General features: G+C 40.6%; 1 protein-coding gene across 4 annotated transcripts in view; it reads right to left on the minus strand.

The window, feature by feature from the left end:
* Window positions 1-14710, minus strand: part of arhgef4 (Rho guanine nucleotide exchange factor (GEF) 4) — a 110580-nt gene that overhangs the window by 12722 nt on the left and 83148 nt on the right. For all 4 annotated transcript variants that reach the window (XM_035669236.1, XM_035669316.1, XM_035669477.1 and 1 more), the window contains one exon: window positions 10120-10271. In XM_035669236.1, coding sequence (XP_035525129.1) covers window positions 10120-10271 — 152 coding nt within the window. The remainder of the gene's footprint in view (window positions 1-10119; window positions 10272-14710) is intronic.

Raw genomic sequence — 14710 nt, forward strand, 5'->3', positions numbered from 1 at the left:
TGGCTTACCGGTATGTTTGATCTGAAATTAGCATTATAAGGCTCAAATGTTTCACAGCTCCAGACAGATTTCTTTTGTGGGGTATTTGATCCCTGCCCAAGTATGAGGTATTTGTGTTACTAATATCAGTTAGCCTGTGTGTGTGTGTGTGTGTGTGTGTGTGTATTTGATGGAGTTTTTATCAAATAATGATTGGGACAGAGTGAAGGTGTCTTCCTTACGGTCTGTTTTGATTTCATGAGGTTAAAGGCAGGCCCATAATTCAGCACATAGAGGTCAATGCAGCGCAGTGGTGAGCAGACACTGACTGCTGAAGTCTGAGTGCAGAATGAGAAATCAATGAGGAGCCATGGTGGAAGTGGACTGAGATGGAGATAGCACAAGGGAAGAGGAAGTGTGAGAGACAGTGGAAGAGGGGGTAGAAACAGAGTGATACAGGAAGGAGATGGTGCCAGTGTTATTGATGAAGACACTGCAGTGGTCATATTTCACACCGACTCGTATACACCGCCAGTTTCACTGCGTCAACATGGCCCCGGGCTCCACAGGCCAGCTATTATGCTGCTCAGCCTCTCATTCCTGCAGAGGCATCACAAATCCTGCTGGACCACATCAGTTTACCATCCCTCCTCTCTGCAGGCTCGCTTCTTTCACACTACCTCACTAGTGCTGTTACAGGCATAGTCTTTTTATTTTTCTTAGCTCCACTGATACATCATGGCAATGAGGAAAGCCAACGATGTGGCTGTTGCTAGGCAACACACCCACACCATCTTGATTCTCTGCTTTCTCTCCAGATTAATCTTTGACTACATGACACCACAATATCCTCTGATTAAATGGTATCATAGTAAACAGCAACATCCAGCTCATTGTAAACTGGTCAAGCATCACGATAGTGCTCTGGTCTAAGGGTCACTATGGCAACAGCCATGGCTAATACCGGACACAAAAACACACAGGAAACTGTGTCCCCATCACCTTTCCCCTGATCCTGATGTGAACAGCTGAGCCGGGCACAGACAGGTGCTGTTTGGCCCTGAGAGGCCCGGGGCTCAGACAAGCTTTTTCCTGACACACATACACACATGCAGGACCTGAATTAAACCTTTCAAAATCAAATACTGTTTATTTAATGAAATATTTAATGTTATCTATGCCACAACATTACAAATATTCTTGATTTAGACTCTTTAAGATCATTTCAGGCCACTGGTCAGGCCACTCATTTTAACAATCTGAGAAAGAAAAATCACTCTGGTTGAGCTGCTTTCCTCTGCAGCCACCAAAATAAATAGTGCACATTGTCATCCATTTTTTAAAAGCCCAGTAAGTGATTTATTACCATTAAGAGACTCCAAAACACAGTTGTCAGAGACCATTGGCTAATCATTTTGTGACAGCTAAAAGTTTCCCACAGACATGGTGTAATCAGTTTATAATCATTTAATTTAATCATTTAACCTGGCTCTTTGGCCACTTTATTTCCACTTTAACAGTGCAACATGTCAACATAAACACTTGGGGGAATAAAAGCACCTGGAACAAAGATAATTTTAAAAGAGGTGGACAACTGAAAACAGAAACAAAAAATCCAGCTTTTTAATTTAACTGCTTCCTTTTCACCTACAAGCAGAAAGCTGCGATTTTCCAGAAATACAACCTCAAGCAACATCACTATACCGAACATGTGGTGCAGTAAGACAGGTAGGAGAGAGACAAGAGGGAAAGATGAGTTGCTCAGCTTTGTGTCCTAACGAGTGATAAAGAAGCTCCTGCTAGGAGAAAACACCCGGCCAGTGGCCTCCAAGAAATTTGAGTTTGAGACCCTTGATTTAGCTAAAAGTGTCATAAGTGATGCTATTGCTACTATACCTACAGTGTACTTTGTGTCAGCATCTCAGTATCATCCTAAAGCATGTAATAGACCTGCTGACCCACAAGATACCATTTCAGTGTCATGTTTTGCCTGGTCTAGACATGAAGAGTACACAAGCGTATGAAGGTGCACTACCAGGAGTTGGAGGAGTTCAGGTTGAGTAGATAGCTCACACAAACACAGGACTTTCACCCAGGAGACCACTGTTCAAGTCCTGTGTGAAACCAAAAGTCAGATACAATCTTTTCCTAAACCTAACAAATTAGTTTGTTGCCTACACCTAACCAGACTGCTAACTCAGAAAGCTTTATTTTTAAAGTGTAACCAGATTTTGCATATGTTTCTAACTTGACTGCAGAATGAGCATATGTTGAAAATGTAACACTGTCACACTGAGGCAAATCTGTCATGATGGGCCAGCGTTGGGTTGGTGTCAGAGTTGGGAAATTTTAGTGTATGTTACAAGAACATAAAGTACACTGGGCAGTCAGAATTGTTCAGAAGCAATACAAAAAGTGAATGCTACTTGGTAATAAAGACAGATAAACAGAAACACTGATTTCAATCACTAGTCCTTATACTGTAGAGCTTTGATCCGGCCCAAAGAAAATCAGGCCTGACCTGACCCAAGCCCAAAAAAAATTGTGAGAGCCCGAAACGAGCTTAAACCATTAAAGCAGTTTCCGGTTAAAATAAATACATAAATTATTACAATCTAAAGTAAATGCACTGTGCAAACAATATAATATAGTGCAAATTATTATCAAAACTAACAAATAACAAATTCACTCATGAACTACAGTAAAATGCATTAACAACAAAATATTTAATATGTATTGTTTTAAAAATCCACTTGTGCTTGAGCCAGACCTGAGCCCGACGAAGGGCAGCAGTTTTGGGCCTGAACCCAGCGGGTCATATGGGGTCCAGTCAGGTTCGAGAATCAAACCTCTACTTTGCTGTTTTATGAAGCACTGTTAATCTCACTCATTGAAATGTAAAAGTAGCAATTTGCCCCATGATACACTGGTGTTTCTGTTACGAAGCTGATGAGATTAGTTATAGACAACTAAAATGCAATTTTATTAAATTTATGTTTGTGATGTGTAACAGTTATTTTTATATATGCATGCTTTTATGTTTTGTTATGGAGCAAGAGTACATAGTTGTATAGCAGAAGATATACTGGTTATGTGACATTTCTTTACAGAAGTATCAATTTAAATAATCCCATCCCAGGCAGGAAACAGAAGTCCACGTGAGAAAACTGGTAAAAATCCGTTAAGTAACGGTCAATAATTCCATTTATTTCCATATGGAACTTACTTAAACTATCCCCCTTTTACTTCTAGTCTCACTTACTCAAATAAATACTGCATCCTGAGATGCCAGCTCTGTTTACCTGACTATACAGCACGCTAACTTAGCAATATAGCAACAGCAGCTCATGTTAAAGTGCAGGTGTACTCTACTTATACTATCTTGCATTGTTAGAAGTCTAGGTACTGACTACATGGTTGGTATTTTATTATATCACATTGTAATATATCGATTACATTAATGTTCTATTATAATGTATGTCACCAAACCAGTGATAAAATGGGCAGATGAGAACAAAAATGAAGCCTGTCTATCCAGTTGAAACTGAAACTGAGTTTTGTATGTTCAGAATACAATCAAGCATGGTTATCTAAGAGCTGAGGAGCAGTAACAGGGTCACCACAGAGTGTGTTACATCACCTGAAAGTACTCCTTTATACTACTCTTGCTTTTGAAGGGTTGGTTCGTCCAAACCAGAAAAACAACCTTTTTATACCACAAAATACTTCACACCTGTAAATACTATACCCCATTATGAGAAAACAGTGTGTTCTGTGGATTATGCACAGTAACACGGGGACTGTTTCTGGAAGACATGCTGCTGTTTCACTTTGAAGTTGACTAAGGTTGGCAATATTCTTTTTTTTAGTCAACAAATCCCATGTGCAGAACCTCCCCAACAGTGAATGTATCCTACTAACAAGCGATTGGTGTCTATCTAAAGCCTGATATATCTTTAGGCATGGGACAAAATGAAAATTTAATGTCACCATTATCTTGACCAAAATAATCGTGATACACGATATTACTACATTAAATTATAACTTATATATACTTATAACTTAACTTTACCTTACTTGAACACGAATTTAGTGCATCACAGATAGGAACCTCATATTTCTGTTCTTTTTTTGGAATTAAAACTATTTCCACACATCCTGTTTAACCTTTTTTTGTGGGCTAAAACCGGCAAGCCGAGCCTTCAGCCATGGAGACAGGCTTAGGAGTTTGGAATGACTGGAAAGATGTGGGCTTCCTATTGCCGCCTTGTTCAAAATAAATCAGGAAATCAACATAGGACTGTATGCTGGAGAGCTAGACAGATTTTTCAACTCTAGCCATCTGAAGATATTCACAATTATCACGATAATGGAAATTCACCACAATCAAATGTGTGTTTTTATCACGATGTGCAATGAAATTGTATCGTCCCATTCCTATATATCTTATTCTTCTGTTTTAGGAAATTAGTAACCCTTTTTTAAAAATGAAACTATATATTTGTGAGACATTTTTAAAGAATTTATTTATGTCTTCAGTAGGAAAAATGAGGTTGGAGCTGACAGGCACAGACAGGGTAGGGAAGTCAGAAAGTATTGAGAGACGGACTAACACATTGTTGGTTTGGATCTTTTTATGGAATTTGTTGACATTTATAGAATAGCATGAGCCTTATCCTTCCAGTACCACAATCTGAATTCCATCACACAGACAGGTATCTCAGAACATGGACAAATCATAACTAGAGGTATGAGAGAGAAACATTCTGATGAACCCAACCTCTACAGGCTACAACAAATTCTTGTTTACATGTTTGTGATGACACACATCATCCATTCTCACACTAAACGATCTTCCCTCTCCTCTTGGTTGTACCTGTGTTCTGCTGCTGCCACGTTGGACACCCATCAATCCCAGCAGTCCCTCTCATCAACAGGGCAGTGCTCCTCTGCTCCTTGTTTCCTCTTGTCTTTCAGTTTATCTGGTCTTTTCCTCCATTTAGAAGCGTGTGTGTGTGTCTGTGTGTGTGTGTGTGAGAGAGAGAGAGCAGCGGTGTGTGTGTGCACTCTACTGGAAGGCCAGCAGGAACATGAGCACCACATTGATGATGATGAGCAGCATCATGATGAGGAACACCACCACCTTCTGGGTCTCTGGGGGGAGGTTGCAGCGCAGCATAGCGCTGAAGAATCCCATCCTCTGCCTGCTCCACCTCCCCGAGCCGCTGCCACGAGCCATCAGTCCCCTGGCCTCCTCTTCCTCCTCCTCCTCAGCACCGCTGCCCCTCCCCCGTCGCCTTTCCCTCAGCACCGAGCCTCCACACCACACGGCGTCACCTCGTTGTCGTCCTCCTCTTCTGCTATCTCTGTCGGTGTCCTCTAGCGCCGCTCTCCTCCTCCGCTCAGCTCCAGCGGTCGCCTCCTCTGCTTCTCCTGCCACTTTGCCGATGCCCAGCGTTGCCCCGGCCTGCCAGTGGAGGCTGGGTGCCTATCTTTTTCAGCGTGTGTGTGGATCTGCGCTCTGTGAAGCTAATTGTGTGTTACGTGCTGAGCATCCCCCCTGCGCTCTCTACTCCCTTTCTCCTCTTTAAGGAACAGGCACCTCCCCTCTATTTCTTCTTTCTATCTTTTTCCTTTTGGTTCCTCCTCTCTCTCTCTCTCTCTCAGTCAGGATGTCAGGATAAAAGACGGAGGACGGGATGCTGCATCTCCCCGGTTCATGCTCATGCCTCCTCGTCTTTTCCTTACTCCTCTTTTTATCCCTGTGTCCTCTTGTTCTCCGGCTCGTTCTACTCTCACTCTACTCTCACTCTAGCCTACATACGTTCAGCTGTTTCAAACCAACCATTTGTTCTCCCTCTGGCTTGTTTTCTTCCTCTCAGATTCCTCCGTCTCTGCTCACCTTTTCTCTCCACTAAAAGCTCCTGCTAAAATGGTGCTCGGTGCTCTGCCTGGAGCTGTGCTGTCTCAGCCATCCATCTAACTACCAGGATCACCCTCTTTTCTTTTTTTCCCCCCTTCCTTCCCTTCCTTTTTTCGTGTGCCCACCCTTGCATAGCTGGCAGCCAATCAGGATGCAGACAGTGTCACCGTATCCTGGATACCAGAGTAGTTGAAGCAGGGCCATAGCAATCCCTAGGAGGATGAGGAGGGGGTGGGCTGTTGAGATGAGGAGGGACAGAGGGAGAGGTACGGTGGAGGCCATGCAAAATAATGGATGGATCTCAAGGGAGATGTTTGTGTGTGTATGTGTGTGTTTTTGTGTGCGCGTGTGCAGGGGTTTAAGGTTGAGTGCTATTTGCTGCATTCATATAGATTTACCCCGATCCAGCAAATTACAGATTAATATGAAATGTGTGCAGTTGCAAAGAAAAAAATAATAATTACAAAATCCATATTACAGATGCATTAACTCAACTTAAAACCCCATTTAGTTTCATTGATAGAATCTGGTGTGACTTTCTGACTTCCTGTCTGTGACACTCCAAGCTTGTTTGTTAGATCGTATGTATTTCTGATGACCTATGTCTGGAGTTCACCTAACTCCCGCCCCTTTTGGTCTCCAATAACAATCGGTCAGAACCATTAGGTTAGCATTAGGTAACTTAAGATATGACTGTACTTATATAGCGCTTTTTCTAGTCTTTCAACCACTCAATGTGCTGTACACTACATGCCACACTCTTCACACACATTCATACACTGATGGTAGTGGCTGCCATGCAAGGACACTTCGACATGAAGCGAGAGTAGCCAGGGATTGAACCGCCAACCTTTCGATTAGTGGACGACCCGCTCTACCTCTGAGCCTTCCCACATGTATCTAAGCAGAGGAAGTACTGAGGATTGCTCAACTGTTATTGGAGCACAAAGCAAAAAGAGACGTGACTTTATTCTAATGAGCTTCAGTTCAAGTGTTAAATAATTCTAAATTCCAACAGCAACAGAGTGTTAGTAAGATGGGCCTCCCTCTGCTGGAGCCCAAGGTGACATATTCATATATTAGTTTTTTCCAACCAACATTAAAAAAGCCAAAGATATCAAGATTAAAATGATTTAAAACAGAAAAAAGAAGCAGATTTTTACATTGGGGAAGCTGGAACCTGAGAACAACCACAAATAAACAACAAACATGTAACAGCAGCCTCCTAGAGCCATCTCACATTTCACCAAACCTTTATGAGTCTCCATTAACTGAGCCTTGCTCTTCTGAGTCTGCCAAAAACCACACAGCACCATTTTGTTGACACACATTTTAACTCCTTATGTTCCTACATAACAGCCATCAGTGAGCCACTTGGTGGCAGCAAAGCGCTGACTTTGTCTGGTGATTAGGAGAGTAGAAGAAGAAAACCAGTTGACTGGATATCTGTTTCGATTGGATACCACTATCAAGGAGGAGCACTAAGAAGGAGCAGTAGACGATAACTCAAAGTAACCGATTACAGACCTAATATATATATTTATTACCAGAATTATTAAAGCTGCAGTAGGTAACTTTTATCAAAGTAACTTTATGTCATATTTGCTGAANNATCCTGACAGTAGTACATGAGTCAGATAATCTGTGAAAAAATCACACCTCATAGTGCTCCTAATGGCATTAGTAAGAACCCGCCATGCCTGTATGAAAACAACCAATCAGATAGTTGATTGTTGAGTCACCTTTTCAGGTTGTTACGTACCAACTCTGGGAATGAGACTCAACGATCAACTGTCTTCAAGCCACCAGCCCAAAGTGTCTTTCAAACAGTTTGGCACATGACTGGAGAGAAAGCAAAACTACTACTACGATACAGCTGAGAATACGTTTTAAAACCACCAAATAAAGACAGTGCTGGAAATCTTAGGCAAATAGGTCTTCTAAAGTTTAACTTGAAGTCTGGCAAAAGTGATGAATGTATGTGACATTAGTATTACAACAACATGTAAACAGCTGCCTGTTGTTGCTGGACATGAGTTTAATGAACAGTCGGAAATTAGAAATGTATTGCCAAGTTTCACATCCAAGGATAAATGCTCTGTAGAGCTGATGAGATATGTAGATCAAACAAAGCTATACTTACATTAACAAAACTATATACTGATTATGCAAGCAAACAGATCCAATTTTGCAAGGGAAACAGCCTTTGATAAATGTCTTACATCAGTCCTAACAAACATATAAGATAGATTACAGGTCTCTCTCTTTGATTAAGGGCAATTCTTTTTTATCTATCTTCTATCTCTATTATGTTTATCCTAGTTATATTTCTATTAATTTATTAACTTTAGATTTACAGTTTTTAACAACATATGAATATAATTTAAAAGTACTACAAGGAGTTTTTAACTGGTTATGAAACTTAATTTAATACTGATGCCTCTATATGACTTACATAAACAAGCAAGACCATCAGAGGGAAAATTTCTATTTCTATAGAATTATTAATGGCTCCCACTGGGTCAGATTTTCTTCAAAATCAATTAAATAAGGCAGTAGAAAGACTAACACTTATTTCCACAGGGGCCGCCAGAATTAACCCCAAATGGAAGCTCCTTGTATCTGCTTTAAAGTAAATAGTTAACAATGACTTTAAGGATGTACACCAGCCATAACTAACATTAAGGCCAGAGTATGCTTAAAGGCCAAACTCAAAGTAGGCAGAGAGCCTGTCATTATATATTCCACTTACATCCTCTTTCTTCTCATCTTTATAAATACACTGGTTATATGAGCGTTCCATGTTCTGCCACCTTAGCTACAATGATAAAGTTGCTATCCAGCCATACATTTCAGAGTTTTTGTAAGAAGTCTGGTAGATGAATTTGCATGCTGATATACTGCCTTTTTTGTATGGTCTCAATATGTTATTGTTATATATATGTATATACACATAAATTGCTGTCTCATATTTGACTGATGTGCAGTTGAGACATTTTTGGATTTTACATTAACCTGATAAACAACCTTGGACTTTTTCTGTCCTGAGTAGTATCTGCAAGGGAATTCCTTTCAGGCATCTGCATACAGTCCCAACATGCTCCTGCAACTGATGAGTGAATCAATATTTTTATCAACTTGGAACGTCTCTCATTTGAACTGTGGTGGTTAAAGGAGACTTAAGTAATGCCCCACATCCTCAGTGGAAATGACACCCTTGCTCCCACAATATAAATACATAGAGAGATTATTTACAGCATTATACTGTGAAGTGCTGTAAGACTGCATGTATCTACTCTGTCAATCACATTTGACCGAATCTTTGCATCAGCAGAATCCAGAGCAGGTATCCATGACAACCGAATAACCCAGCAACCTCAGAGCTTGTTTTTGCCACCCCTCTTAGCCAAAAGCCAATGAGAGCCATTTCTAGTCCTCTCCTGAGGCCAGGATCTGTCTCACTTGTTACCGTCCAAACTTTGTATCTGCCATTTCCTGTCAGTTCAGTTCACCTAGGACCCAAACGGGTGTCATAAAAAGAAGTACAGAATGGCAGTGGTGGGTTAAGGACAAGCAGGTATGAGATAAAAGTCTTTTAATACTTTGTTCTCCCTAGCGTTGGGGGGAGGTTTCTAAGAATTCATGGCATTTAGTCACGACAATGAACCAATTTCTTTTATTCCCTGAAGGGCCTAACTCCAACAATTCTGCCCCCCTTATCTCTGCAGAGCTCCAAATTGTTTTTTTAAAGGCATTGTTTTGGTGGCTCATGGTTTGCTGTAATATGTCACAGCAACTCTGCCTGACAACTAGAAGAAGGAAGGAGTCTGGATGGTCTGAAATCGGTCAGTGACAAAGGACATTGGCCTGCATTACATTGGAACCTTATTCATAAACAATGGCAGAAATGTAATTTAATGTTGAAACAATGGCAGAGATTTAACTGGATGATGATCTCTCTGCAATCATCACTGCTGGAATATAATTTGGTATAAAGCCATCTTAGCCTAAAATAACCATTTTCATCTTGATCTAACTTAAAGATAAACATTAACCTTTTTAAAGCCACTATTACTGAAAAAATATCTTACAATGGTGTAAGATATTGAATAAAAAATTACACAAAACAACATACACAATCAGAATAATTTGAACTTCTGCTGAGCCAATCACCCTAGCGACATTCATCATTTCATGGTAGAGACCATATTGCCTACCTCATTGATGGCTAGCTGCTCCCCTCCACCTCCTCCTGGGTGTCCAAAACGATGCCCAGAACCACGAAACTCTTCATACAGTAGATCCTCTTCGCTGCCAAGTTCATCCCCGAGCCCCACCTTCTCTGATGCCCCGTCAGGAACAACCACCGCTGAGACACAGAGGAGAGACAGAGACAACAGATTAACAGATGAGGTGTTTAATCCAGCCCGAAACTGTGGGTGCTAAATGAGCTGAACTTTTTCAATAGAGCAAACAACAAATAGATGAGCAGACAGGAATCCAGTGCCTTACACATACAATTGGACCAAAGAAGGTGCCAGTACCCTAATTCAGCACAACCCTAAACATAACATAACCCTAATTCTTGTGGCGTTTATCTTTTTTAACAAGATCATTTTCTGTACTGTTTTTTAGCATTAAGCTGGCCGTATTTACACAAAGGCACAGATATGCAGACATTGGAATACCTCAACAGCATTACGTATCCAGGGTTTTAGAAATACCAAGGTCAGACATCACTGGTGGGTACAGCCATGAACTCAGAAGAGGTAAGGGTACTCATGTGGACAAAAATCAGAAGTGCCGGTACTCAGTACTGGTGTACTGGCCCATATCAGGCACTGCTGGTATGAAAATACAAGGACACTTTTCAGATAATATCATTTTAAAAGGGACTCAATAAGCTAAAAAGCCTTTGTAATCTTAAAAATTATTTATATTTAGGCTAGGTTTGACCTTCCTGCCACAGATTCTTGAGATTTACCGTTTTAGAGCATTTGTTGAACTGTTTTCAGAGGTCTTAGGGCACCCAGTGGTCTAGCAGCACCTTGTCAGTGACTAATGTGAATGCTTGTAAGTTGTAACCATGGAGATTGTAACACAACATTAGCCATAGTATCACACAACATACCAGGGTGAACAATACACAGGTTACTGGCCAGTTCTTGACAGATATTGGTCAGTCATTCACATCTGGTGTGATGTTTATAATGGGGTGAAGCTGGATTTATACGATACGATTATTCAAAATGAAACATACGATTATTCAAAAATCAAAGATAATATAGACACTAAAGCAACCATACTAGTATAGCTTTGTGTTTCATCCCATCACAGAGACGTCCTCTGAAGTGTCTTACTGTTTGTGGCTACCTGGCTGATGAGCTAAAAATACTCTTGCCACCACACCTCATCATAGGCGTCACCCTCTGCTGCCTCACCGACAGCTGTTGCCACGCAGGATGTATCCGTGGTGACAAATCACCGTGGAGACAGAGAGAGACGGATATATCGAAAAAGCACATACAGCCCCGTGAGCGATGTGGAAAAGATGCACTTGGAATCAGCTATTAAAGAACGCACAATAAGATGCAGCTGAGCGGGTCACTGAATTAAAATGTAAGTGGGATATGGTAAATGGTAAATGGACTGTACTTATATAGCACCTTTCTAGTCTTTCGACCACTTACTTACTTATACTACATCCCCCACTCACACACTGATGGCAGTGGCTGCCATGCAAGGTGCCAACTGCTCACCAGAATGGAAACTAATCATTCATACACACTCATACACCAATGCACAGCATCAGGAGCAATTTGGGGTTCAGTGTCTTGCTCAAGGACACTTCGACATGCAGCAAGAGGAGCCGGGGATCGAACCAACAACCTTCTGATTAGTGGACGACCGGCTCTACCTCTGAGCCCTATGGGGGCAAAATGGGGTCCTCTACAGTCAGAACATACTGGAGGTATGGTGCTCTTGTGAGTACATACAGCAAGATCTTACACTACATACCCATCACAATGTATTCCAACAGCCATCACAGCAATCACTGGGAGAGTGGAAGTTGCGGGTGCTGCCCTCATGGGGGCAGTGTAGGACATTCTGACTGATGATGTGTGATGCTATAGAGAGATGGAATAGCTCTAATTATTGACTGTCCTTTATTCATCTGCAGTCTGGATTACAGCAACATGAAGCGGTGAAAGGAGATGCAGCAAATTAATTCTCCAACAAGCAGCTGCTCTGCACTGATTGACTGGGGCATACTGACCCTCCCACATTATAAATCCATGAGGCTTAATTGTTAAAATTTACTCTTTCATGTACAATACAGCACAATGTAACCTTAAAACTAGATTTTGACACGCCCTGTTAGATAAGCCTGTATATGTGTGAATTTCAGTTACTCAAATGACAATACTGACATGCAGTGCCCTTATGGGTCAGAAGCCTTTCTTAGACTGGACCGATCAACACAGTTAAAAAACCAAGAAGTAAACTAATCCACAATTCAATCACAACGAAGCATTGCAATTAATTGGTGATGCTTTTAAAAAGCAGAGCACATCAGTTTGCTTTTACTTGGGCACAATATTTCTCATAAAACATAAAGGTTGGTGTAGTATTAGATTCCAGTAGTGGCTGCATTGGATTATTTACGATTTGGGTGATCCAAACATTTCCAGTAACTCCAAAGCATTGCAAAGTTCAAAAAGTAAACATTTATTAAAAGAAAATGGGTGTAATCATTTACAAAATTCTATGTTTTTAATGTCAAATGAAAACTCTGCTTGTGACCACATTACTTGTTATATAAATATTATATAACATACATAAAATAATTTAAAAATGTTAAAATCTGCTATGTTTTACTGTTAAATGTAAGCAGTAATAGTGTTAACCTGTGATCAGAGTTTGAGATTGATTGCTTCTGTCTCCACCCATATACCTGAGGAAATCGCTTTATTAATAACTCGATTCTGTGTTCAGAGTTTTAACACAATGTCTTGTGACATTTTTAATAAGTTAGAGTTAGGTTTTGTCAATAGCAGTAAAATGTGCATGCGTGAGCGGTACCTTGCTTGTTAACAGAGTGACTCATAGTTGTGAACAGAGTGCAGCCACCATTTTGTGCCGACTGTGAATTCACGTTTACACATGTTATGATGTACTTTGTATAATATTATTTATGTACTTTAGGGGCACTAAAATAAGTTTTTGTGAGACTCTACAGACAGTAAAATGAGAGAGTTACCGCAGGTAAATACTGTGAATATTATTGTAACTTGAATATGGTGTGTACTCTCTAGTCTAATGTAGATATCTTCATATTTTGTAAATTGTTATATATTTGTAGAAAAATGTAAAGTTCTTTTTGAGGAAACAACACTGCATCACTAGAGATGGCACAATATATGATATTATTGCGAGAAAAAAACACTCCAATATCGGGATAATGGTATATATTAATAAATACCCTCATTTTCTGTTGCTTTCCACAATGACAGGGTTAAAACATTATTGTCTCATCCAAGATCCATGTTCCAAAATTACATTTATCATTGTGACTTATCCTGTGATGGCCTGCCATGTAGCTGGGACAAATACACAGTGTGGTGAATAGAAAACTAGTAAACGCACTGTGGGATGGAGCAGTGACAGGAGAGGATTTCTATCCTTCACAAAGAACAAAAGCAATCAGTGTCACCTACTGAACAGCAGCAGATCCATGCAAGCCACCATGCCTCTCTCAGCAGGGAGGGAGAACTAAATTGCACTGTTTAATGTTTGCCTCTTGGTCTGTTGCTCAGCCTGTCCTTGAGAAATGTGTGTTATGACTGAGATGTTGATGGGATCACAGAACAGAACACTGATTTAAATGGGCTTTGTGTGTAACCGTTGGAAGCTGAGGCAAAGCATGTTAGTGTGTGAATTTGGACTGTAGCATTAAATCATCCTGAGCCTCTGGATGTGGGTTAGCCATATTAGTGGATCAGATTTGTCTGCATGGAGAACATTCAATACTGGCTGGCACGGGTGTGTGTAGATCTTTGTGTATGTGTGTGTATTTGTGGTCATCTGAGGAATTCAAGCGTAATGGTTGCATTTTTATTAGATGTGTGTGTGCTCCTGGCTGCAGCGTGGCACGTGTCCACTGGCAGCGCGTGACGAGGCAGCCTCGCACGACGGGCTAACCGGGTTGAGGGAGAGAGAGGGAGGGGGGTTGGATGTGGTCACAAGGCTACATGACGACAGTACTTATAACTAATAACTTTTTCTTGTTGTTGTATCTGTACCCTAAAATATTCTTTCTCAGATGGGAGTACATGTACCCCTAGAGTTACTTCGAAGTACTGCAGGGGGTATGCAATATTGTTTTTAAATGTTATTTAAAAAAATATCCGCCATGCACATTTATTTCCTAAAACAATCCAACGATAAAATTTAAATAAATTAAATAAAAATGTACACTATGGTTCTATAAACCAGATTTTATATTCAATATTCCTATTACCTATTTTGTGTTAATTTTGGCGGCCCTGACAAAAGCAGTAATGAATCCGTCCCAGGTGGCAGGCATGAATAATAACTATATAGAAACAGCCAGTCTCCTTGCTGATGTTCTTGTTTGTTTATGTAGGTCATATAGAGGCATCAGTGTTAAACTGAAACTGCTTCATAACCAGATAAAGCTTTCTGTAGTACATTTCATTGAATAGTTCAAATGTTTGGGAAATGCAGAGGAGAAGGTGATCGATATCAGTCTGAGTGTTACATAGTCAGTACATGGTTAGCCTAGCT

The sequence above is a fragment of the Morone saxatilis genome, unplaced genomic scaffold, assembly GCF_004916995.1.
Source record: "Morone saxatilis isolate NCDOM2014 unplaced genomic scaffold, NCSU_SB_2.0 Contig0, whole genome shotgun sequence".
NCBI lineage: Eukaryota > Metazoa > Chordata > Actinopteri > Moronidae > Morone > Morone saxatilis.